The sequence below is a fragment of the Crocuta crocuta genome, unplaced genomic scaffold (genome assembly GCF_008692635.1).
Source record: "Crocuta crocuta isolate KB4526 unplaced genomic scaffold, BGI_CrCroc_1.0 scaffold31, whole genome shotgun sequence".
Classification (NCBI taxonomy): domain Eukaryota; kingdom Metazoa; phylum Chordata; class Mammalia; order Carnivora; family Hyaenidae; genus Crocuta; species Crocuta crocuta.
In genome coordinates this window covers 4387880-4412270 of record NW_027528362.1, presented here as the reverse complement: position 1 = coordinate 4412270, position 24391 = coordinate 4387880, and the positions used below count along the sequence as shown (strand labels likewise).

The 24391-nt window shown below is 40.4% G+C and overlaps 1 protein-coding gene and 1 pseudogene across 2 annotated transcripts in view; one reads left to right on the top strand and one right to left on the bottom strand.

The window, feature by feature from the left end:
* Nucleotides 1-24391, bottom strand: part of PCCA (propionyl-CoA carboxylase subunit alpha) — a 402236-nt gene that overhangs the window by 58033 nt on the left and 319812 nt on the right. For both annotated transcript variants that reach the window (XM_077753890.1, XM_077753889.1), the window contains one exon: nt 15955-16008. In XM_077753890.1, coding sequence (XP_077610016.1) covers nt 15955-16008 — 54 coding nt within the window. The remainder of the gene's footprint in view (nt 1-15954; nt 16009-24391) is intronic.
* LOC144223237 (large ribosomal subunit protein uL29m-like) lies at nt 16571-22549 on the top strand (annotated as a pseudogene).

Genomic DNA, 24391 nt, shown 5'->3' with positions numbered 1-24391 from the left:
GAGGTTATGCTATATAGCACACTCTGTTTGACACATCTTACCAGGAAGAATTTATGGGACTTTTACAAAATGGAAGACCAAAGGAACAGCAGCAGCTTCTGAGATAAAATATTACCTGTACCCTCTCCCCGTTGACTTGGCATGTGAGGGTCTTTGGTAAGCTCTTCTTGGTAAATGGTAAAAAGGATCCAAACAAACAGAATGCAATTATGCAAATGAGAACTTTCATGAACAGTTGTCCGCATTAGATCTAGATTATCATCCAATACAAGGAACACTATGAAGGAGCAGTCCTCATACCCACCCCCAATGGCTAACAGTTAAAAAATGTCACAAAAGCAGGGGTGCCTGGGTGGCTCAGTCAGTTAAGTGTCCGACTTCAGCTCAGATCATGATCTCACAGTTCGTGGGTTTGAGCCCCACGTCAGGCTCTGTGGTGACAGCTAACTCAGAGCCTGGAGCCTCTTTCAGATTCTGTATCTTCCTCTCTCTCTGACCTTCCCCTGCTCATGCTCTCTCTCTCTCAGAAATAAATATAACATTAAAATATTTTTTAAAAAATGTCACAAAAGCAAAAATCAAACATGAAGCTAAAGTTTGTTGTCATTTTCTGTGCATAAGGCATTTGAGTGAGTCAAGATGTATGTAAGATTGTAAACTTCAGGCCACTGAAGAATATTACATCTGTTCTAGAGATTTCTTCTCTACAACATTAGACTTATTAGTGAAATGGGAAAGAAAACTCTGAAACCCCAACTGTTGCCTGTAGTTTAAACCAGTGGTTCTCAGCTGGGGGGCTGGGAGGGGGGGCAGATTTTACCCCCTTCTTACCCCCAGGGCCACATGGCCATGTCTGGACACAATCCTGGTTGTGGTATCTGGAGACGTGCTGTGGCATGTAGTGGATGGAGGCCTGGGGTGCCGCTAAAGGTGCCATGAAGCAAAGCATAGTCTCCTTCTTTGAAAAGAATCCTCTTGTCCAAAATGTCATTACTGCCAAGGTTGAAAAATCCCACTCTAGGCCCAAAATAAAAACGATTGCTGTCCAATGGCTATAAAACTTAAGAGATACAGTTGATACTATAGATTTAATTATACTGTAGGTCCTATTGTATCCCTTCCTGGTTAAAAAAATATGTATGCACTATAAGTGCATACACTAATCAATTCAAATAATCAAATGTGTGTCCTACCCTCTCATTATAATAAGAAACATCCAGAATACTGCTCCTTATGCTTGACTCATAGTAAAACCAGTAATTTAATGTGTGTTAGGTATCCATTTCCTCAACTAGAGACTAATTCTTCCATTAAGTGTCAAAATAGATTCTAAATCCTAATCCTGGTGTATTTGATACTGATTTCTACCAATGCAGACCTCTAAGTCTCACCTCAGATCTACGGAATGAGCTCTGTTGAGAAAGGGGCCTGAGAATTAGCATTTTTAGCAAGGTTTCCCAGTGATTCTCATACATGCTCAAGTTCGACAACCACTAACTTTGCTTATTTTTTTTCTACTGACCTTGCTTCTATGAGAAAAGAGCTGCCATTTCCAAATCATTCTTTCCATAAGTCAAACAGCAACAATCAAATAATTTATAAAAATGGAATCAGTTAACATATAGCACTATGCCACAGTGGCCTTAAATGGGCTACCTGAAATAATATCTCTTTCAAAGTGGGTCTGGTAGAAGAAAGAAGGCCCTGGTTGAGTGTCCAACTCTTGACTTCTGGCTCAGGTCATCATGATCTCATGGTTTGCAAGACTGGGCCCCGAGTCAGGCTCTATGCTGACAGTGTGGAGCCTGCCTGGGATCCTTTCTCTCTCCCCACCCGCCCCCATGCTCTATCTCAAAATAAATAGACATTAAGGAAGGAAGCAAGGAAGGGAGGAAGGAAAAGGGAAGGGAGGGAGGGAGGGAGGGAAAGCCCATAAGCACCACCATAAAATTCCCTGTATCAAAAGTATTTTTTCTTGCAAACTCAAGATTTTCCCAGTCAAGACTGCTCTTGGTAAACATCCTTCCTCTTCAAGTGGATGTTCTTAAGCATCTGGCTGCCACAAGGTACAGGTTCACATACATGTTTTATACTTAGCATTAAATGGCAACATGTTAACTGTGAGAGGAGGTCATAATCACACAAAAACCAGATTTTCCAAATAAAAGAGAAATATTTTCCTTCTGAATTTTTCTGGGACTGAGCACCAAATACAGACTCATCTGGAGATTACAATTTCAGATGAGAACACGTCCCCAAGCAAGCAAGAAAATGGAGGGAAAAAATGCAAGGCAAAATGAAGCAAAGAGAAAGTGTATTGAACACCGGGGGTGAGGGCTATAGTAATAGCTGAGCTACTGTCTGTCAAGCACCTATTATTTTCAGGCATTTGACAAACACTTTCTTATTCAACCCTCACCACTTCCACAAAGGAGATATTCTGCTGATGGAAAATACTGAGGACCGGAGAGGTTAATAAGTAGCTTGATCAAATTCACAAAGCTAGTAAGTGGGAGATCTGGGATTCAGACTCAGGGGATCAAGGTGTATGCAGCATTCTTCCGCCTTCCCCAGCCCATCCCAATATCCACTAATGTCCTGGTACTGGTTTGTGGAAACTGCTTGTGAATATATAACTCAGTAATTGCAAATATTTTTAATTGACATTTCAGAGTGTTGTGTGTCTTATTTTTACAATGACATCTAAACTGCTGTATGGCTTATTTGTCTTAGAAATTGAATGGAATCCAATATGCATTCTAAAACCCTAAAGCATCATACAAATGTAAGGCGTTATGTTATTCATTAAAATTAATTTTATTTTGAGGATCTCTGGCAGATGGCAGCAGGATTTTGAAATTCTTTGAAATAATTAGTGACACGCTAGGATACTGTGAAATCATGACTGAGGTTACACTAAATTGGCTTCTAACAGCCACATATGATATAAATGATTTGGACAACAGATAATGTCATTTTAATACTGACATTAGGCTCCAAGCCTCCTCCCCAGATGTGGGCATTTCCCAGGGGTCCATTCTGGGCCTTTCCTCTCCTTCTCTATTGTCCCCTGGGGCGATCTCAGCTACTAGAGGCTTCAGATCTCACCTCTGCATGTGGACCAAGCGCCAATTTACATGCTCACCCTTAATCTTTTTCCTGATCTCCAGACTAGAGATGTCCCTGATACCTGAGATGTTTCCCGGGCATTTCAAACGTAAAATGGTCAAAGATCCAACTCATTATCTCTCCTACCTTTTCTCTGATAGAATTCCTCTCCTCTTCCTGGTTTTCTCCCTCAGGCAATTGTATCAGTGATCACATCCTGAAACCTCAGAATCCTCTTCAACTCTGCCTAATACATATAACTGGACACTGGGTCCTCAAGAGGAAGTTCTCAAACCCACCCTCTTCTTCATCTGCTCCCTCAAGTTCTCTCTAAAATCATAACAAAACAGGGGCACCTGGGTGGCTCAGTCAGTTAAGCACCTAACTAGGCTCAGGTCATGATCTTCCAGTCTGTGCTGACAGCTCGGAGCCTGGAGCCTGCTTCAGATTCTGTGTCTCCCTCTCCCTCTGCCCCTCGTCCACACCCTCGCGCGCGCTCTTTCTCTCTCTCTCTCTCTCTCTCTCAAGAATAAACATTAACAAAAACTTTAAAATCAGAACAAAACAAACCACACCTCTTCCTTCCAACCCTCCACCGTCCAGAGAATAAAGTCCTATCTCCTCAGCAGGCCTCCACATCACCAGCTCCTACCTCCCACGCGGACCTCTGCCACCTGCCGGCCACCCTCAGCAGCCAACCTGCTCTTCCTTCAACAGCGGGACACTCTCCTGCCTCCGTGCCTTCATTTATTTTACTCCCTTTGCTTTCTCTACTATCATCACAGAGCGCAGCCTCTGAACATGCTGTCTTGATTTCTGTATCAGAAAAAAAGAAAAAAAGAAAAAAACTAACAGATCGCAATTTCCTCTGTGACCACATCAGCCTGTACGTAGCCCATGTCAGCACTTACCATGTCCTCATGGTACCCGTGTGTCTGTGTTTATCCGGAGCCGGCATGTTATTTAAGGGCAGAGACCGGATCACATTCATCCAGCAAACGTCCTAGCATATGGTGCAGCAGGCAGTCCGTGATTTCTTTAATAGTGTTGTTCAAAAGGCAATCACATCATGGGATATTAATAATTGCACTTTCACATGATATACAGCATGCCAATCTCAAATGGCTGGAAAAGTAAACTGAGTTACATCCCAAAGGTTTGTGTTTAGGTTGGTTACATAGTACACAGAAAGCATGTAACCACAAAAACAACACTCAAGAATGAGATTGCATTGAAAGCCCATCTCAAAACATCTTGTTTCAGTGACATTTGGCTGAGATTTTGCTTAGGGGGGAATAGGCAAGACAGAATGCTATAGAATTACTTTTTCATAGTATGGTAAAATCCATCTAAAGAATAGAGCGACCTCATCAACCCTCCACAAAATGTCTGCTCTGCGGCCTCCATCCGATGTCTATTGTTGGACAGGCAAAGGGTAAGGAAAAAGGAGAAGGTGACCCGGTGGGGAAGGAGCCCTGGGTGGATGTGACGGGAGTGGCCCTGTGCTGAAGGCTCTGGGGTTTTATGCCAGACACTTCCCATCTCCCCCCAGTTTCCCCCATCCAAGGAAATCGGGACGGGTGCAGCTGGATGAGTTAAGCAAATCCCAGGGGGTGCGATTCGGGCATGAGTGGAAAGCTGAAGCCAGCAGTGCTTGGGGTGACAGCAAAGGCAGGCATGGGCGAGCATGCACGAAATCCCACTAAGCCATCGTTCACTCCCGAAGCCCCATGAGGAGAGAGAAGGAGATGGGTTAGAGAAAGGACAAGGCAGACGGAGTGAGAGAGGAGTCAGACGTGATGTAAACAGAGGAGCTGCCTGTGAATCTGTAAGGTATACAAGGCTGAATGAGTTCCTTGGAAGTTTGTTTTTGGGAGACAATAATAACCAAAACCATATGACATCATTCCCTTCTCCAGAGTACTGACTAAGAAAAACAATAACATGGTTCTTTGCATTTTCCGATTATTTGGAGTTCAAACAAATGGGAGTTTACTCTATCAAAATTCAATCTCCATATGTGAGTTTTCAGAAGAAGTAGAACTTTTTGATGATGTTTACACATCTATAAATATGAATAATGCAGATCGTGGATCCTATGATATCAGATGACAAGACACAGCCTAAGCCTCAGCTCTTGCTAATTAAACGAATCAATTAAGAGACTACGGTTGCAACTGTGTAGCTGCTGTTCTATAGTAGCAATAACAACCCCACGGGGAGGTCTTTTACTACATTAAAATGCTGTCCTCCACAACTCCATCTGATATTATTAGAAACAGTTATTTGTGTCTTGCTGTCATATTAGTAGCAAAGGCAAATTATGGAAATATGCAGACCAGTATGAGATCAGGTTGGGTTTTCAGCCTGCAAGGGAATAATCGCTGAAATTCCAAAGTTCCCCAAAGTTCTTTAATGGAACGGATAAATCTATCAGCACAGCATCCATTTAGAAACTAGGTAAGGGTCACATATTTACATACTTTCCTGCTAAGCTGATACAATTCAACTAGATGAATTATCATATTAAGTTTACCCTCCTGAGTTAAACTGATGGAGTTCAAAATTGTTTTCGATGGTTGTCATTAATCGCTGTTACTTCGTAAACGCTTACTTTGAAATCTAATTGTGCTGGTGTATCAAGGGTCATATTAATAGCATTCTTAATGGTAAATCTTTGTAAAACATGTTTATTCTACTGATATTATCACTTAGGTTTTCAAGGCTAATAAGAAATAAAGTATATTTATTATCAATAAAAACCTAATTTAAAATGTATAATTTGAGATTTAAATTAGCTTTAAAAACTTCATCGTGATTTGGTTTCATTAAGATCCCTGGCTAAGCTTCAAAGACATACAACTGGATAGTTCCTCAAGAGTCCCTGGGTAAATGCCAGTAGTGCAGCTCTGAAGAAGCTGTTGGTTATACCCGGAGATTGTTTTCACTTTTGGACAATATGCATTATTTTCACGAGAAAAAAAAATTAGTCTTGGTGAGATACGTTTGACTTCATATTATAGTACTTAAAAATAATAGCACTTTAAAAATTAAACATAGGGGCGCCTGGGTGGCTTAGTCGATTAAGCGTCCGACTTTCGCTTAGGTCATGATCTCGCGGTTCATGGGTTCGAGCCCCATGTTGGGCTCTGTAGTGACTGCCAGCTCAGAGCCTGGAGCCTGTTTCAGTCTGTGACTCCCTCTCTCTGACCCTCCCCTGCTCACGCTCTCTCTCTCTCTTTCCTAGAAATAAATAAAACATTAAAAAAAAATTAAAATTAAACATAAACAATGATTACAATACAAAACTTTGGAATAAAATGGTAACTTGTGCATTCCTAAAAGCAATAACAAAATATTCATCCTCTGGTAAAGCATAGACAAGTAAGGAATTCTGCTTCAGTGACACACTGGATGTCTTCCATTTCCTTGTGTACTCATACTACCTGGTGTACACAGCTCACAGCTTCACCAAAATATGCAAACAAGACCTCCAACAGATTACAATTTGAAATAGGCACATATATTTTGGAAAAATTCCAGGATATGTAGCTTACCAAGTCAGTGTACATTATAGATTATATATTTGTGTCCCTCCCCAAATCCATACGGTGAAGCAATAATGACCCCCCAGTATAATGTTATTTGGCAGCGGGGGCCTCTGAGAGGCAATTAGAATGAGATGAAATCAGGACAGTGAGGCCCTCACAATGGGATTAGTCCCTTATAGAAGGGAAGAAAGATGAATCACTGTATTATACACCTGAAACTAATATAACACTGTATGTTACTTAACTGTAATTAAAATAAAAACTTTTACAAAATAAAAACTAAAAGAGAAGAAAGCCCAGAATGCACTCTCTGCCACGTGAGAATAAAGCTATAAGGCAGCCGCCTATAGCCAGGAAGACGGCCCTCACCAGGAACTCAATCTGCTAGCATCTTGATCTTGAACTTCCCAGCCTCCAGAACTGTCAGAAATAAATGTGTGTTGTTTAAACCACCCAGTCTATGGGTACTTTGTCACAGTTATACTTAGCAGTTACGGCAATAACTGGATTATACAGTAGAGCAATTTGTTTCTCTTAAACTTTTTAAAGTTTATTTTGAGAGAGAGCAAGTGCATGTGAGAGTGAGGGAGCGCAGGGGAGGGACACAGAGAGAGGGAGAGACAGGGGGTGGGGGAGGGAGAAAGAGAGAGAGAGAGAGAGAAAGAAAGAATCCCAAGCAGTCTCACACTGTCAGTGTGAAGTCCGGCAATGTAGGGCTCAATCCCACCAAGTGTGAGATCATGACCTGAGCCAAAATCAAAGGTCAGACACTTAACCGACTGAGCCACCCAGGCTCCTCGTGAAGCAGTTTGTTTTTAAGGCACTCTGATGGTGAACAGCTTAACTTAAAAGTTAGAGAGACCTGGTTTTGTGTCTTGTTTCTACCAGTTATTAGCACAGAATAGTCATTTAACCTGGCTGTGCTCACTTTGTCTTCTGAAAATTAGGCATACTCTTCATCTTTGTTTCCACATGCTTAAGTGCAGGATATAGGTGATAACAGGCAAGAAAATAAATGGCAGTACTCAAGTCAGTTATTAGTAAGGTCTAGACCTAAGGAATAATGCTCTGTTCACAAAATATATTTTTAGGTAAACTGCCTGAGTTAGTTTTCAACTTTCCATACATATCAAACACACTTTCGTGCCTGTCTATATGCTGTGTATACTGGGTTGAACAATGCCATCCAAAAAGTCAAGTCCAACTGATATTTCCGAATGTGACCTCGGTGGTTAAGGGGGTCATTGTAAATGTGATTAGTTCAGAAGAGGTCTCACCAGAGAAGGGTAGGTCCTAAATCCAATGACTAGTGTCATCAGATGTCCGTGACCGAATATACACAGACCCGAGGCAGAGAGCCACAGGAGGACAGAACAACGCAGCCACAGCCAACAAGCAGCAAGTGCTTCCCAGCCACCAGAACTGCGGAAGAGCCATGAAGCTGATTCCCCGGGGGATCCTCTGGAAGGAGCCAGCCCTGCCCAACCTTGATTTCACATTTCTCATCTCCCAAACTCTCGAAGAACACATTTCTGTTCTTCTCAGCCACCCAGTCTGTGGCAACCTGTTGCGGCAAACTTAGGAAACGAACATCGTCCTATAACCTACTTTTTGGGACTGGTTAATGAAACTAACAGATGCCAAAGGTTAAAACGTGGATGGCCTGAATTTGTATGTACATCCAAGTCAAATAGGCTCCTCTGAATCACAGACAGCCACCAATTCCATCTCTCTTCACCAATTCAGAAGAGTTTGCCTTTCATTACAGAAAAATACTACTTAATTTTTAAATCAAGTTCTGTAGCTGACGCTTTAGAAATCATGCTGAGATCTCAGTCCACGGAAGGGGGGGGCGGGGGGTACAGTGCCTAGCTCCTGTCTTCCTTGGGGAGGTGTGCGGCTCCCAGGCAGACCTAGGGGGACCCAGAAAGCTCACACCTGCTCCTGGCTCTCCCTGACAAGAAGCACAAGACCTCACTGTAAGGAGACTACTTTCCGTGGGTTTCTCGTGCTTTTCCACTTCTTGAGAGCACGGCACTGACTGTCCTTTGTTCTGGACTATTTTTTTCAAGGCTGTTTGCACAACAAAATGCCCCTCAGAATAAAGAGAAGGCATGCCCCCCTGTCCATACAGACACTCGGGGTTCTCTGAACTAAACTCAGGCTCCTCTGCTAGAACACAACCCACTGTGTGAGCAGGTGTCCCTCCTCACACTGCCCTGTGGGGACTGGAGCTCAAGGAAAATGGTGGAAAAATAACGATATTCTGGCTACTGCTATTGCTGTAATAAACTGTCATCTCAGACCCTGGAGTCTCGTCTCTTCCACCAGCATCCATGACCATGATGGGTTAATTTGTCAGCTTCCAATAGGGTAAAACCTCAGACCCTCCATTGCTCCTGACAGTCACTTCCATTCACAGCTTGCAGTCGGAATTCATCTTGTGGTCCAACCCGATCCTTCTCACCTTATTACTGAAAATGCAAATGACATAAAGGGACAAAATTCATGCACTTATACAGTCTCCCTCTATAGAAACATGGGCGGAAGGTTTAAGACATACTTTACAGAGGAGTAGACTTAATGGCCAATAAACATAAAGGGGCAATATGTGCAGATAAATATGTTCTACTTCATTAATAATCAGGGTGTTAATTAAAATCACAATGAGGACACTACTGACACTGGTAAAAATGAAAAAGTCTGAAAATATCAGGTACTGGTGAAAATGTGGAACAGAGTGAGTTCATTCACCGCATACTCGATGCACATGAACCCTAACGAAGCTCTTGCACACGTGCAAACCAGGATACAAGCACCATGTGCAGAAATGCTCAGAGTAGCACAGAGTTACAGCGAAAACACTGGGGACCACGCAGGCCTCCCTCAACAGTCAAGGTGGCCTCACGATCAGCACAGAACCGAATAACCACGCCATAGATGATTACAGACTATAGTCCCATGCATGTTGAGCTTAAAAGCATGCACAACTAAGTTGTATGATACTTAAGGATGCATATATGTGGACAACTTTTAAAAACAGTGATAAAAATCAAGAGAAAGTTCTCTGTGAAGGGGGAGTATCTGAAAGGGTAGAGAAGGAGCACACAGTGAACATCCAAAATAATCCTTTTTTTTGTTTGTTTTTAGAAAAACTCTGGTGGGTATACAAGTATTTCTTTTATCTTTACTCTTTGGAGCTTATAAATATTTTTATAATATTTATTTATTTTTGAGAGAGAGAGTGCATGCAGGGGAAGGGCAGAGAAAGAAGGGGCAGAGGACTGAAAGCAGNCAAATATTTAAAATATATTTAAAATAGTTTATATATGTAATATATAATATTTATATATCTAACAAAACCTAATTTTAATGAGATTTCTTTTACTGGATGTTAAAATAACAAAATCGTATTTTTTTAAAATTCAAAGTGTATTAAAAAAAAAGGAATGAAGTTAACTATTTTGAACCTGTATCTTCCCTGAGTTGAACAGTAACATTTTTGAACTTTATCATTGCAACAAAGTACTTCTTAGGCTAAAATTTAACTCTTGTTTGGGCGCCTGGGTGGCTCTGTCAGTGAAACATCGGACTTTGGGGCAGGTCATGATCTCACAGTTCATTAGTTCAAGCCCCATACCAGGCTCTCTGCTCTCAGTCTCTCAGTGCAGAGCCTTCTTTGGATCTTCAGCCTCCCTCTCTCTCTGCCCCTCCCCTGCTCATATTCTCATTCTTTCTCTCTCTCTCTCTTTCTCATTCTCTTTCTCTGTCAAAAATAAACAAAATTAAGCTCTTCTTAAAATTAATAAAATTAAACTCTTTTTTGAACACTGAAGGTCATGTTCATCAATATTCAAAAGCCAACTTATATGGAAAATTCCATAGGTATTCTCACAAAGGCAAAACAAAGACAAATGTGTATTCGGAAAGTCCTCCCTTTACCATGTGACCTGCTAGTGCTCTTACTGACTGCAAGCTTTGGAAACTGTTTCTGCTTTAGAAGGTTAGAATAGAGCAGCACCCCCCAGCTAGAAATTACCTAGAAATTACTCTGAGTGTCCTAATAGTCCACTGTCTCCAAACCTTTTCTTTTCCTCTTCCATACTGATCTATTATTGCTAATAGAAAAAAACACATTATAAACAAACGACACTGTCCATCCCAACCGCTGTGATGCAGAATTTTACAGTACTTAGAAACTGCACTAGAAATTGACATTCCTTCTCTGTAAAAAACTGTATAAACAATGTGGACAAATCTTTGGGATTTGTTAGCAAGTTGTCTATCTTCTCCTGGAGGAAGGAGGTATCAGCTACACGAGCAGGTCACTTGTTGTGGGTGTTTAGGGGGATGTGTCTATGTGTTTCCTAGTATGTTTTAGGTGCCTGAAGTGGACAAAAGGAAATAAGGTAAAGGGCATTTGCTGATGGGATGAGCACCAGGTGGAGCAGAAAACTCGGAGCACACTTGTTTGCTCTACCCACCAACTAGCTGTGCAACCCTGGGCAAAACAAGCTGTCTTTCCTGTTGCAAGGTCCTTATCTGAGGAAGAGGGATTCATTCTAAGGTCCCAAGGTCTCCTACGCTTTTCTATTTCTCTATTTGTTTCTGTATTTGCTTTCTTCCCGTTTCTCTTAAGCCTAATCCTTAGGTCCCATGGCTGTCAATTTCATGAATTTGCTCGACAAGTATTTACCGGGTGCCTTCCTGTACACAGGGTGCTGTTCTGAGTGCTGGGAGGAGAGCGGTGAACAGAACAGACAAGAGCCCTCTGCTCATGGGGCTTATCTCATTCATGGGAAAGACAGACAATAACCAGCTTTTAAAAGTAAAATATGCCAAATATTAAAGTACGTCAAATTGTGATACCTGCTAAAGGAAAAGAACAATGTGGAGAACAAAGTGGTTTACACAGTGTGACCAGGAAGCCATCCTGGAGGTGGTGGCTGTTGTGTAAAGAGACCTGAAGAAAGTGAGGGAATGGCCTGTGCGGGTATGTGGAGGCAGACAGACCTGGCAGAGGAAAGGAAGCTGGGACCCTGAGATGTGTGCCCAACATGTTTGAAGAAGAGTAACAAGACCAACTGACTGGATTTATATTTCAAAAGGATCGTGTTAATGCAGCACCTGGGTGGCCCAGTCGGATAAGCGTCTGTCTGACTCTTGGTTTTGGCTCAGGTCATGATCTCACAGTTCACGGGATCAAGCCCTGCATCAGGCTCTGTGCTGACAGTGTGGAGCCTGCTTGGGATTCTCTCTTTCTCCTTCTCTCTCTGCCCCTCCCTGGCTTATGCATGCACTCCCTCTCTCTCAGAATAAATAAATAAACTTAAAAAAATCACACACACACACACACAAAAGGAACATGTTAATGGTTAAATTAAAAACAGGCTAAGGAGCAGAGGCAGACGTGGGGAAGCTGGCTGCTGCAGTAACTCAGGAGATGATGAAGGCTTTGGCCAGGATCAGGGCAGCTCATGTAGCCATTTCCGAGACAGGAAAAAACTGCAAGAGAAATGTTTTGTTTTGTTTGTGGATTTTACCTGTGGACAGCAAAGTGTTCCATATGTGAACGCTGAGAAATCTATTAGAATCCAAGGAGAGGTATCAAGTAGCAGAGACAGAAAAAGTGCCCTTTCCATGAGCACTGAGGTACAGAAAGACCTCCACAGAATACATTCTAGGAAAGATGCCATGTATTGCTGCATAAGATGTGTAACTCTAGTTCTGGAAGAATATAGGCATGTCTCATTCCACTGCGCTTTGTGTTAGCACGTGCCACAGGCATTGTGGGTTTCTTTTTTACAAACTGAAGGTTTATACCAACCCCACATTGAGTGAGTCTGTCAGCGCCATTCTTCCAACAGCACTTGCTCATGTCTTATCTCCATGTCATATTTTGAAAAGTCTTAAAATTTTTCAAACATTTTCATTGTGACTTTTTCTTTCTTACTGTATTATTGTAATCTGTGATCAGTGATTACAACTCATTGAAAGCTCAGATGATGATTAGCATTTTATTGCAATACAGTATATTTATTTTTAAATAGTTTATTTATTTTTAGTAATCTCTATACCCAGCATGGGGCTCAAACTTATAACCCCGACATCAAGAGTCATGTGTCTAAGTTCTTCTGTCTGAGCTAGCCAGGAACCCCTAACAATACAGTGTTTTAAAATTAAAAAAAAATTTTTAATGTTTTATTTATTTCTGAGAGAGAGAGAGAAAGAGAGCGTTGAGAGAGAGAGAGAAAGAGAGCGTGAGCAGGGGAGGGTCAGAGAGAGAGGGAGACACAGAATCCAAAACTGGCTCCAGGCTCTGAGCTGGCTGTGAGCAGAGCCTGACGCGGGGCTCAAACCCACCAGCCATGAGATCATGACCTGAGCTGAAGTTGGACACCCAACCGACTGAGCCACCCAGGCACCCCAACAGTGTTTTAAAATTAAGCTATGGGGGCACCTGGGTGGCTTTGTCGGCTGGACATCCAACTTCGGCTCAGGTCATGATCTCACGGCTCTTGGGTTCAAGCCCCGCGTCGGGCTCTGTGCTCACAGCTAACTCAGAGCCTGGAGCCTGTTTCAGATTCCGTGTCTCCCTCTCTCTATGACCCTCCCCTTCTCACACTCTCTCTCCCTCAGAAATAAATAAAATGTTAAATAAATAAATAAAAATAAAATTAAACTATGTGCATTTTTAAAAATTATTTATTAATTTTTTTAAATGTTTGTTTATTTTTGAGAGAGAGAGAGAAAGAGAGAGAGAGAGAGAGAGCGCATGAATGGGGGAGGGTCAGAGAGCAAGGGAAACACATAATCTGAACCAGGCTCCAGGCTCCGATCTGTCAGCACAGAGCCTGATGCAGAGCTTGAACCCACAGACTGTGAGTGGGCCGAAGTCAGAAACTTAACCGACTGTGCCACCCAGGCACCCTGTGCATATTTTTTAATCTAATGCTTTGCACATTTAATAGACTATTCTATAGTGTAAACATATATATGCACCAGGAAACCAAAAAGTTCATTTGACTCGCTTTATTGTGACACAGGCTTTCTTGCTCTAGTCTGGACCCAAACCACAACACCTCCAAGGTATGCCTGCATATCTGTTAATAATGAAAACACTGTAGCGGATGGGATGTATATTTCTGTGATGGCGAATTTTATGTGTCAGCTTGCCTAGGCCACAGTATCGAGATTTTTGGCCAAACATTATTCTAGATGTTTCTATGAAGTTATTTTTAGATGAACATTTAAATCAGTATACCTTGAGTAAAGCAGAAGACACCTCACAATCTGGTTGGATGTCATTCAGTCAACTGAAGAAAAAGGACTGACCTCCCAAGCAGGAAGGAATCCTACAAGTGCACGGTCTTTGTACTTGAACTCCAACCATTTCCTGGCCTACTGTGAAGGTTTTGGACTTGTCCCCTCTCCCTCTCTCTACACACACACACACACACACACACACACACACACACACACACACCCTATTGGTTCTATTTCTTTGGAGAACCCTAATACAATTTCTTAGGACATGCGTTGAAATAATATTTAAATTTTTAAATGGAAAAATAGCATGGAACAGCTTATCAGAAAAAAATAACTATAAATCTCAGATGCTACACTTAAAATTTATGTGACATAAGTGCCTATGTATATACTACTATATATGTTTCGATAAACTTTACTGTGCCTCTCTATATATATAAACTATAATGCACATTATTAGTAATGTCCTTCCTATCTCCATGACTACAAAAACATTAACCTTTTGATCCAAGCCACAGGCCTCTCCTCTGATATTCTCAATAAACTCACAGAGCAAACAGAACTATCTGATGTGAATTTACAACCTGAACAAAGTACCCAAAAATATGAACAGCCATTTTACAGATTATAAATGATACCTAGCAAATATATGGAGAAATGTTCAAATACACACGGAGTAAACAGAAATGCTAATTAAAACAGTAAGTTACTTTTTCTAACAGTTAAATTATTTTAAAAACAACAAATACTACCAATGACATGATTATGTTACTTTTACATTAAAAGTAAAAATAATAACTACAAATTTCTTTCCACAGATAAAGTTAAATGCTTTTGAAAATCGTAACTAGTGAGAATCACTACTAGCAAAGAGTGCAAAGTGGTATTCTAACACATGATGAAGGACATTCTAATGAGATACAAGGTAACTGGTAACGTGTACTAAGCCATAAAATTATCCATGGTTTTGATTCTATTTAAAATTTTTTTAATGTTTATTTATTTTTGAGACAGGGGGAGAGTGTGTGTGGGAGAGGGAGAGGGGCAGAGAGAGAGAGAGAGAGAGAGAGAGAGAGAAGGAGAAAATCCAAAGAAGGCTCTGTGCTGATAGCAGAGAACCCAATGTGGGACTCAAACTCACAAACCGTGAGATCATCACCTAAGCCAAAGTCAGATGGTTCTCCAAATGAGCCACTTAGGCGCCCTGTGATTTTATTTAGAATGAGATATAGTTCATATATCACTGAACATGTTTGAAAATAATTCAAAATGTCAAAAAAGCAAAACCCATTAAAAGTTGTTCTAATGAACACCATTCCTAATGGCAAAAATGAGGAGTAACTTAAATACCTAACAACTGGGATTCATGGGTAAGAAAATATGTCACATCTACTCATCAGAATGTTAAACACAGCTCCAATAAAATGATGCTGATATTTTCTAGCAACATAGAACATGATTAATAGGATCTTAAGTGAAAAAAAGTCAACATACAAAATTGTGACTTAATTGCCTTAGAAATGTGTACCTGAAAGGGCCTGATAGAGAAAGCTAGAAGGAAAACTGAAGGGAAAAAAACCCCACGGTGACTATTTTCAAAAGCATCTTAAATAATATATTCTTGCATGGAGGAGGACACTTGTGGGGATGAGCACTGAGTGATATGTGGAAACTAATTTGACAAACCATTTGTAAAAAAAAATAATAATAATAATAATAATAATATATTCTTATTTTTATGATAAAAACAGGGAGAAAATCGTCAGTAGGAAAAAAAAGCACTGAAAATACTCAACAAAGTTCAAATAATTAAAAAAAACTTTTCTAATAAGAAACAGCTAAAATTATTTTATCATGGAAACTTGACGAACACATTAAAGAATGCATTTTCTTATACAAAGACATCTTATTTAATGGTAAAACCATGATGAAGGCAAGTTTAAATACATGGGCTAAAGCTATTTGAATGCTTTTTTTCCTCTGTAAGTTAAGTGAATATACAAAGTAATAATTCTTTCATACATACCACTGTGCCAAGAAACTGAATGCTCATGTTTCCACCGGCTTCTCGAGAAAGACACTGGAAAAAAAGAAGTATAAAATGAATTTGCATCCACACAAAAATATGTACATGAATGTTTGTAGCAGCGTTACTCCGAAAAGACAAATAACCCAATGTCCGTCAACTGGTACATGGATAATCAAAACATGGTATGTTCATACAATGGGATATCATGTGGCCATGAAAAGGAACGCAATACTGATACATGCTACAACAGAAGTCAGTCACAAAGGACCGTATGTTCTGATTCCATTTAACATGGGATGCCCAGGACAACCAAATCCACAGAGAGAGGAAGCAGATTAGCACAGTTTGCCTGTTCTTTGTAGGAGACTCATAGCTGCCCTGGAGATTTCTGGGTCATCACAACTTCTTGGGTTACAACAGGGTGCCTAAGAATTCACCAAATAGCACATCTTTTCATTGGTGTAAATTTTACCACTGGTCAAGGAAAGGACTCAAAGAATTTTTTGATGACCCAAGAAAAGTGAAACTCAGAGCTTCATGGACCTGTCAACAATCAGGAACAAAAGTAATAAAGATATGCATAAACTCTGGTTGTCCTACTAAAAAAAGAGACATGCTCCTAACTCTGGAGCAGGATGCCAAGTGGCAGAGATTTACCAATGACAACTCTGGAAGAATTAGAAAGGGTAACAGATTCCACAGATGCCTTAAAATTGTCCAGGGAAGAGAAGATACACTGCGGCTTCCTCAGACTGCTCCAGAAAAAGACAGACCTCATGCTTAGACAAGAGACATCTTCGATGGGCACCTGGGTGGCTCAGTTGTTTAAATGTCCAACTTCAGCTCAGGTCATGATCTCATGGTTCATGATCTCAGGTCATGATCTCACAGCAGAGAGACACATTGGGCCCNTGCCCCTCTACCCTTCCCCCACTTGCTCCCTCTCTCAAAAATAAACATTTTTAGAGAGAAAGAGAGAGAGAAACATCTTTGGAAGAACCATCTGGCACAAGTTCAAGAAGTGGCTATCCCTTGGGGCGCCTGGGTGGCTTAGTTGGTTAAGCATCCGACTTTTGCTTAGGTCATGATCTCGCGGTTCTGCCAGCTCAGAGCCTGGAGCCTGTTTCAGAGTCTGTGACTCCCTCTCTCTCTGACCCTCCCCTGCTCACGCTGTCTCTCTCTCTCTCTCTCTCTCCTAGAAATAAATAAAACATTAAAAAAATTTTTTTAAAGAAGTGGCTATCCCTTGGTACCTAAGTAACAGATACAATAAAAAAACTATTCTTTGTAATACCTTACATGGGACATTTTGTCAGAGTGAGACTGGAGAAGCAAGCTCACATTAAAGCCAGAAAGAAATTTTAGGGAAAAAAAATTAAAAATATTTCTCCAGGAAGAGTGTCCACATCTTTTTGAAGGTCAAGTCTTATCTCAACTCCTAAATTACCATTTGTTTTTCTTGGATAACAGTCTGTATACAAAAGTAAATATATGTTAAGTGGTTTCATAAAGAACTTGTGTTTCCAGTCAAATGGCAATTTATTTTTCCATTGGTCTAAGAGTCTTTATGCCATGATAATTCTGGAAGTGGTCATGCTTTTACCAAACTTAAAAAATCAGGAATAAAGCACAGATCAAATTCCTGAGAGAGACAGAAAAACAGACAGAAAGAAAGAGAGAGAGAGAGAGAGAGAGAGGAGAGACTAAAAGAGAGAAAATGAAGGGAGGAAGGAGGAAAGAAAGAAGGAAAGAGAAGGGAGGTAGGGAAGGATTGAAGGAAAAAAGGAAGGAAGGAAGGAAGGAAGGGAGGGAGGGAGGGAGGGAGGGAGGAACAAAGGAAGGAAGAGAGGGAGGGAGGGAGGAAAGTGGGCTAGGAGGAAATGAAAAATGACCACCAATGAGCATGGGGTATCTTTCTGCGTTGGTGGGCATGTCCTACAAGTGACGATGGTGACCATGGTGCAATTCTCTGTGGTAAAACTGAAAAACACTGACTTGAACACTCCGGGTGAACTGAGTGGTATGTGAATTCTATCTCAATAAACCTGTTATAAAAAGTGAGTTAGCATTTGTTTAAAATAATACCACAATCATATCGCCAGAGAGTAGTCAAAAAGGACCTCTATGTTATGCATTTATTTGTAAATACAGTAACTTCAAAGTGAATACAGTATGATTTATGTATATCTTGAATTTTAGTTTGCTAGAAATGGATGACTAAATAGTTCATAAGAAGTAAATTATACTTTTTTTTTTTCAGATAATTCTCATCTGTAAAACTGTTCTTTTATTCCAAACATATTCTTCAAAATTCTTTCTTCCCTGTGCTACTCAGGAAGGGCCAAGTGGCCTCAAAGACTACACACAACACAAAAAAATAAAGCGGTTCTAACTAAGTAGCTACACATATTTTTTTAAAGGTCCCAGATGTGGCCCTTGAGGGAGGGGTAGTGGCTGTCAGTCAATTGCATGCCATGAACTATTACAGACATATCCTAACATTATCCCTTTATTAACAAGTGCAGGTTTACCAATTCCAATCTTTAAAAAAAAATTTTTAATGTTATTTATTTCTGAGACAGACAGAGCGTGAGCAGGGGAGGGGCAGAGAGAAAAGGAGACACAGAATCCAAAGCAGGCTCCAGGGTCCGAGCTGTCAGCACAGAGACCGATGTGAGGCCCAAAGTCACAGACCCGAGCCAAAGCTGGACGCTTAACCGACTAAGCCACGCAGGCACCCCCTACCAATTCTAATCTTTAGGATCACTCAAGTCATAGAACCCAGAGCAAATCCCAGAATTCAAGCTGAGACCCTGGTTCCGTGATTGAGGGAGGTTAGATCAGTAGGAAGGAAAGTAGTTTGATGTACAATGACAACAGGTGACCCCACCTGTGAATATTGGCCCCCGTGACTCAACTCAATAGTTATGTGATCAGCACACTCAAGGTGGAAAAAACTCAAAATCCGTATTTTTATCCATTAGTCTTACTTCTAAGAATTTATCCTAAGGGAAAAAGTTATGAATAGGAACACACACACACACACACCACACCACACCACACCACACCACACAAAACCCCACAGCTACAAAAATGACATCATGGTGCAGTTTCCAGAATCTAAAAATTTCAAGCAATCTAAATGATGAATAAAAGAAACTGGTTAAAAAAATTATGACATAATCCATGCAGCCATTAAAAATTTTGAGACATAAAAAATGTCTATCGTATATTTCTAAGCGCAAAAAGAACAAAATGGTATGTTCAGAATACATCATGTTAAAAGCTTCTATATGTTCAAGATAAAATTCTAGCACAAATAATGCACCTAAAACTGTCAACTATTATTTCTGGGTGGAAGACATTAGTTGGCCTTTCTTTGTGGCTTACATATTATTCCTATTCTTCCAAATGTACATATATAACTTAATATAGGCATAAAGAGAAATAATACAGAATGAAATGAAATAGTTTCCCTCAATGTCCTAAGGGATTAAAAACTGAATCTTGAATCCTGAGTTCTGACACTGGAACTTGTACTTTGGTCATCCTTCCATCCATCCACTATACTGAGTTGATCACTGGCTGAATTAAAATTACCCTTTGGGAGGGGCTCCTGGGTGGGTCAGCCAGTTAAGCATCTGACTTTGGCCTAGGTCATGATCTTGTGTCCCCTGGTTCGAGTCCTGCAACAGGCTCTATGCTGAGAGCTCAGAGCCTAGAGGCTACTTCAGATTCTGTGTCTCCCTCTCTCTCTGTTCTTCCCCTGCTCATACTTTCTCTCTCCCTCAAAAATAAATAAATATTTTTTAAAAACTCATCCTCTGGGAGACCAAATGAAAAAATCATAAGGGCGTCTGATTGACTCTGTTGGTAGAGCATGTAACTTGATCTCTGGGTCATGAGTTCAAGACTCACACTAGGGATAGAGATTACATTAAAAAATAAAAAATAAAACAAATTATAATTCAATATGATAAACCCATAGTACCAAATGTACAAAGTATTACAGGATAAGTGGCCAGACCAGCTAAATGCCCAGAATGGTTAAGGAAGACTTACAGATATACATTAGAGCTGGGTACTAAAAAATGAGCAGGCATTCTCCAAAAGGGAACTAAATGAAACACTTTTGGTCAGATGGGGCTGTTTATGCAAATTTCAGATTAAGAAAAAGTATGGTGAGTTTAAGGCATGGTGAAAGGTCCAGGGTCCAGTATGACCAGAGATAGGTTTGGCTGATGGAGAGAAGTGCCAAGAAAGGAAGCCAAGATTATGTGGAAACTAATTTGACAATAAACTATTAAAAAAAAAAAAAAAAAAGAAAGGAAGCCAAGAAGAAATTAGGGAGTCAGGTCCCATCCTGCACAGAGTTAAGCTTCACAAAGTTTTTACACCTAAAAATTGAAGAGTAACATGTTTTATTTTAGAAAGATTAATGGTCTGATGTGAGGCTGAGGGTACACCAGAATTGGGGAAGAGGCAGGCTGGGTGCACAAGGGAAATGGAGCAGGTAGCAATTACCAGCTAAGTAGGGCTCCAATGCTACAGGTAAACTTAACAGTAGAACTAAGCCTGGTTCATTCACACAAACTTAGAATTTGAGACCCAAAAGAGATCAAAATCTCCATCTTCTTTTACTTATGAGGAAATCAAAGACACAGGGATGCCTATACTGCACTAGGAAAATAAGAATCCCAACCCAACCAGGTGTGCAAGATTCAGGTATCTCTACAGTGTGGGATGGAAATCTCTACAATGTCAGACTAAACCATCACTTAGATGGTGAGTCCTTTAAGGACAAGGACCATTTCTGGCACTTTCTCTTTAATCCCAACAGCATGCAAGTCAGTGCTGCAGAAATAGAAACAAAAAATCAATCTTCACCAAAATTCTTAAGTGTTTTCATACTAGAGAGAGAAGAGAAGATTTCTCAATCTTCAACTGTCTAGCAGAAATTTTAGCTAGGGAGAGTTAGAGGTGTGGCTGTCAAGAAATAAGGGAAAGGCATGTGACAGAGTGAGGACAAGCAGTTGAATGATATGCTAACTTCGGCACTGCTGAGATTTAAGAGAAGGGAGGAAAACACTCAATGGAAGCATCGCCATTACTACCAGCCCAGGACTGATCCCCGCAGGGGCTAAATCCTCCTTCCTCAGAAGCTCGAGGCACAGAATCCAGTCCATACTTACCAGGACAGAAGCAGCACAATGAATCACTGTATCAACAGTGATCAACCATAAGAGCTGTTCAAAATGAGAAATTTTCTGATGGAAAAGTGTGGCCTTCATATTCTGGGAAGATGGCAGTGGTGGCATAGTTTCTGAGGCTTCCCCACAAACACAGAGGAGGCCCAGTAGCAACAAATGTCTCTAGCACCCCAAATGTTGTCTACAAATACCGTTTCCCACTCCAAGAAATCTTGGCAGAATGGCTTATCCCTAGTTTGAGGCAGAAGTGAGTCTGCTACATCTTGTCACTTCAGAAAGCAAGGGAGCTACGAAAGATGGGGGTCACATGAAAGGGACTCAGGGGCCCACCTCAAGAAATTCCCGGGTCAAAGCTGGTAAAGTCTGACCATCACTAAGGGTTATAACTGCCATGGATTAAAGCCAAGTATGTTTAAACCCATGAGTTCAAAACAAATACTGGAAACAGAAACAAAACAACAGCCTAAATGAGTCACTTTTGGAGGATGATAGGGGACCAAGTCTTTGGGAACTGGGAAGTAAGAGGAAAGGATCCAGCATCTGTGTTGTCTTTTCCATGAAATCTGTGCTGCTGGGTTACCCAGGAAGCAGGGGACGTACAGTTTCTCCTTACAGAATCAATCCTATTTAATATATGAGAAGAAATGACAACATTGGAATGTTGTCGTTTTGTAAACCTTAATGATTTCTTGATCGAAGTTTGAGCATCAACAGAGAGGTAAGCAGACGACGCTGTGTGTCTTCCAGAGGCACCCACACCGTTTATGACTCAGTCTTGCCAAAGACAATGGCACCTGAATCGGATTGCTCCTCTAGATCTAAATGTCAATTTCTAGAAAACAAACGAGAGAAGACATGATAACCCACACCACTGGAATGTAATCAGCTAAATTCTGACCATGGAAAATTGTATGGGACAAAGGATCCTGTTCCTTCAACAAATAAAATTCAAAGAATAAAAGAAATTCTACAGACATTTCCCTCAAGCCACCGTCCGATTTCTCCTTTAAAGCCAGACTCCTTAAAAAGTTGTCTCTCTTTCTGGTCTCTGCTTTGTCACTTTCCATTCTCCTTTGAACCCATTCCCATGTGTTTCCCGCCCACTATCATCTGTAATCATTCTCGTCAAGGTCACCTATGACTTCCATGCTGCCTTACCTATCAGTCGGTTTTGTCTGCATCTTACCCAGCAACCTACAAACAGTCGATGGTTCTCTTCTGAAACACAATTCTTTCACTGGCTTCCAGGATATTCATGCCCCCGGCTTTTCTCCTACCTCCCTGGCAACTCTTTTTCAGCCTTCTTTGCAAGCTTTGCCTCTTCATCCAATTTCTACCTACAGGAGTGCCCGGTCCTCAGCTCTCTTCTCCTTTCCATCTAGGCTCTCCCCCTATGAAATCTCATCTCTTCCCCCCAATCCTGATGCCAATCTTAAAATTAAAGTTTCACTGAAGTATAACTTATGTACAAAAGATTGCAAATGGATTAAAAGTACAAAATTAAAATGGATTAAAAGTACAAAACTTATGTACAAAGGTACAAATGGATTAAATGTCCATTTAAAGGACAGAATTCGGTGACTTTTGACAATTTTAAGAAATTACCGCCAGAATCAACATGGAGGACATTTTCACCACCTCCAAAATGTTCTTACTGCCCATTTACACTCCAATCCTGGTCCTTACCCCCAGGCAACCACTGATCTGCTGTCTAATATACAAGATCATTTTATTCATCAAAGGGACATATAGCAATTTGAGTACCATTTAAGAGAATTTCACATTAAAATTCCTTAGCGCTTTTGCCAAAAATTAATTGATCATCTATTTCTGGATCTACTATACTTTCTTCTGTTCTACATATCTAACTACCAATGCCAAACTGACTTGACACTGCTGTTCCATAATTAGTCTTGAAGTCAGGTTGTATAATTCTCCCAACTTTGTGTTTCTTTTTAAAACTTGTTTTGGCTCCTATGATTTTTCAATGAACAGGATTTTGTGTGCGTGTGGTAAAAAAATGATAAATTTTACTATTTTAACCATTTGAAAGTATAGAGTTCAGCAGTGTTAAGTACATTTACACTGTTATGAAACAGATCTTCAGAACTTTCTCATCTTGCAAATCTGAAATTCTGTATCCACTAAACAACTCTCCCTTCCCCTCCCCAAGTCCCTGGTAACCACCATTCTTTCTGTTTTGGTGAATTCACAGCTTTAGGTGCCCCATATAAGTGGACTCATACAGTATTTCTCCTTTTTTGTCTGGTTTATTTCATTTAATGTTCTCAAGGTTTAATCATGTTGCAGCATGTGATGGGATTTCTTTCCTTCTTACAGCTGAAAATTACTCCACTGTATGTATATTCCACATTCTGTTTATCCACACATCTGTCAATGGACATTTTGGTTGCTTCTACCTCCTGGCTATTCTACATAATGCTGCAATGAACTGGGGTATGCAAATACCCTTTTAAGACCCTGCTTTCAATTCTTTCAGATATATATCTAGAAGTGAGATTGCCAGACCATATGGTAGTACTGTTTTTAATATTTTGAGGCACCTTCATACGGTTTCCAAGGTGTTCTTGAAAATAGTTATATAGTTCTACCAACAGTGCACAAATATCTCAATTCCTTCGTGTTCTCACCAACACCTGCTATTTTCTGGGTGTTTTTTGGTTTGGTTTTGGTTTTGTTTTTGTTTTTTTTTTTGGTAGTAGCCATCCTAATGAGTATGAAATGATATCTCACTGTCATTGTGATTTACACTTCTAAGATGGTTAGTGATATTGAGCACATTTCCATACACTTATTGCCTACTTGTATATCACCATGGGAGAAATGTCTATTTAAGCCCTTAGTCCATTTTAAAATCAGGTTAGTTTTTTTTTTAAGTTGTGGGAGTTCTTTATATATTCTGGATACTAACCCTTTATCAGTACATGATTTGCCAATATTTTCTCCCATCCTATAGGATGCCTTTTCATTCTGTTGTTTGTGTCCTTTGATGCACAACATTTTTTAAGTTTGATGTAGTACCATCTATCTTTGTCTTTTTTGCCCATGCCTTTTGTATTATATCCAAGAAATCATTCTCAAGTCCAGTGTCATGAAGATTTTGGCCTCCATTTTCTTCTAGGAGTTTCAAAGTTTTAAGTCTTACATTTAAGTCTTTAATCCATTTAAGCTAATTTTTGTTTATGGTATAGGATACAGATCCA